Source organism: Sphaeroforma arctica (assembly GCF_001186125.1).
Source record: "Sphaeroforma arctica JP610 unplaced genomic scaffold supercont1.423, whole genome shotgun sequence".
In the NCBI taxonomy this organism is placed as follows: domain Eukaryota; class Ichthyosporea; order Ichthyophonida; genus Sphaeroforma; species Sphaeroforma arctica.
Genome location: NW_014040135.1, coordinates 15,952 through 17,581, shown reverse-complemented (window position 1 = coordinate 17,581; position 1,630 = coordinate 15,952). Strand labels below are relative to the sequence as shown.

Sequence of the window (1,630 nt, the reverse complement as noted above, 5' to 3'; positions counted from 1 at the left end):
TTATATAAATATATATGTTGTTTATTAAATCTTGTAATTTTTCTCTAGAAAACTATTTATGCTATATGTCCACTCTCTAGAGCGATGTGCTTTTTGTTTCAATACTGTATGAACCTTTCTGTCAACCTGTGAGTGTAGTCTAAATACAAATCGGGTGTTCGTTAATATTAAGATATAGATATGGATGGTAATAGATCAGGCGTGGTTTTTATAACTGTATATATTCTGCCATGATTCTCGTAAGTCTTGATTATATACGTTAACAATATATTTTTGAGCATATAGTCATATTGAACGCTCGCACCGTCGTTCATTATTGTACCTACAGCTTGAACCGTACATTTAGTTATATCGTCGCATGCCACGGTGGACGCTTTATCAGATGCACAGGATTGTTCGCATGTGAAGTGTGTTGTAGAGGCGTGTGGACTGCGAGCATATAAACGCCGGTTCCGCATGCCGCTAGAGAGGTTACGGATCTGCCATTAGAACCCAAGAACCCAACTTTCACGTGCCCTAATCGGTTACTAAAAACAACTATATTTTGATTTTTACAATATGTGGGGTACACATACAATTGTGTTGAGTAAAAATAAAAACATTTTTTATACACAAAGCGTATGCGCGGTGGCGTATGTGGACACTAATAAACCTCACATGTGAAGCAGATTACAGGCAGCCCATACATAAAAGTACGGGAATCTGCAGCTATTTATATTGCTATACATATTTTCCTACCTTAGTAGGATCTTCAGCAACCTCAATTGGGTCGTTTACAGTTTCACACGGCATTTACACGTGTATATTCCGAAACGCTGTTATACTACTGGTATAAACCTTAATATAATAGTTGAACAATGCCTCCAGCAGACGGGGCGAGGCCCGAATTCGATCCTGAAACTGTACATCGATATGAGAACTTCATAGACAAACAACTCAGAGAGGACCTGCGCAAACTCCTGGTAGAACGAGACAAGGTGTGTAGTAGTTGTGGCGTTTTTAAACTATTCTAGTTGTTCCTGACCAAATTGGCCGTGTAGTTGACCGATTCAGTATCAGTTTAAACGCTTCAATCGATGCGGACATGACGTACGACTTATATAGGCTGCAGTAGGCGTTTGGGATCTTGCGTAGAATTTCAAAGCTATTTGTACAGTTTAAAGTGCGATGTACTCTGGATTACGGGGGTTGGAGGTCTATTACAGGCCATTTATGCTCGTTGACCAAATATATGCTGTATGTACTTGACTGACAGCTCTATGTGCTAGTGGTCGTATATAATCATTGAGTAACGTACACATTTTGCGTTTCATTTTACAATCAGGCAATTTAGAAACTATATCTCGGTGTTGGTATGATCTACTTCGGCATGTACGTTTATTCCGAATAAAAATATTGATCAGTATATCGGTGGTACATAAATTCTCACGTCCGAATATCTCTTGATATATGTATATAATAATGAGTGCATCAGTGTACATAAATTTATATAATTGCGAACACAATTATACGAGTATATATATATATATATATATATATATATATATATATATATGTGTGTGTGTGTGTGTGTGTAGTGTGTGTGTGTGTGTGTGTGTTAGTGTGTGTGTGTGTTATGTGTGTAGTGTGT

At 37.6% G+C, this 1,630-nt stretch overlaps 1 protein-coding gene across 1 annotated transcript in view; it reads left to right on the top strand.

Moving 5' to 3' along the window:
• Positions 1-623: 623 nt before the first annotated feature.
• The window catches only part of SARC_06107 (prefoldin, alpha subunit), a 3,895-nt gene continuing 2,888 nt past the window's right edge, over positions 624-1,630 (top strand). Inside the window, exon 1 of the mRNA XM_014299998.1 lies at positions 624-977. Coding sequence (XP_014155473.1) covers positions 858-977 — 120 coding nt within the window. The 5' untranslated portion in view covers positions 624-857. The remainder of the gene's footprint in view (positions 978-1,630) is intronic.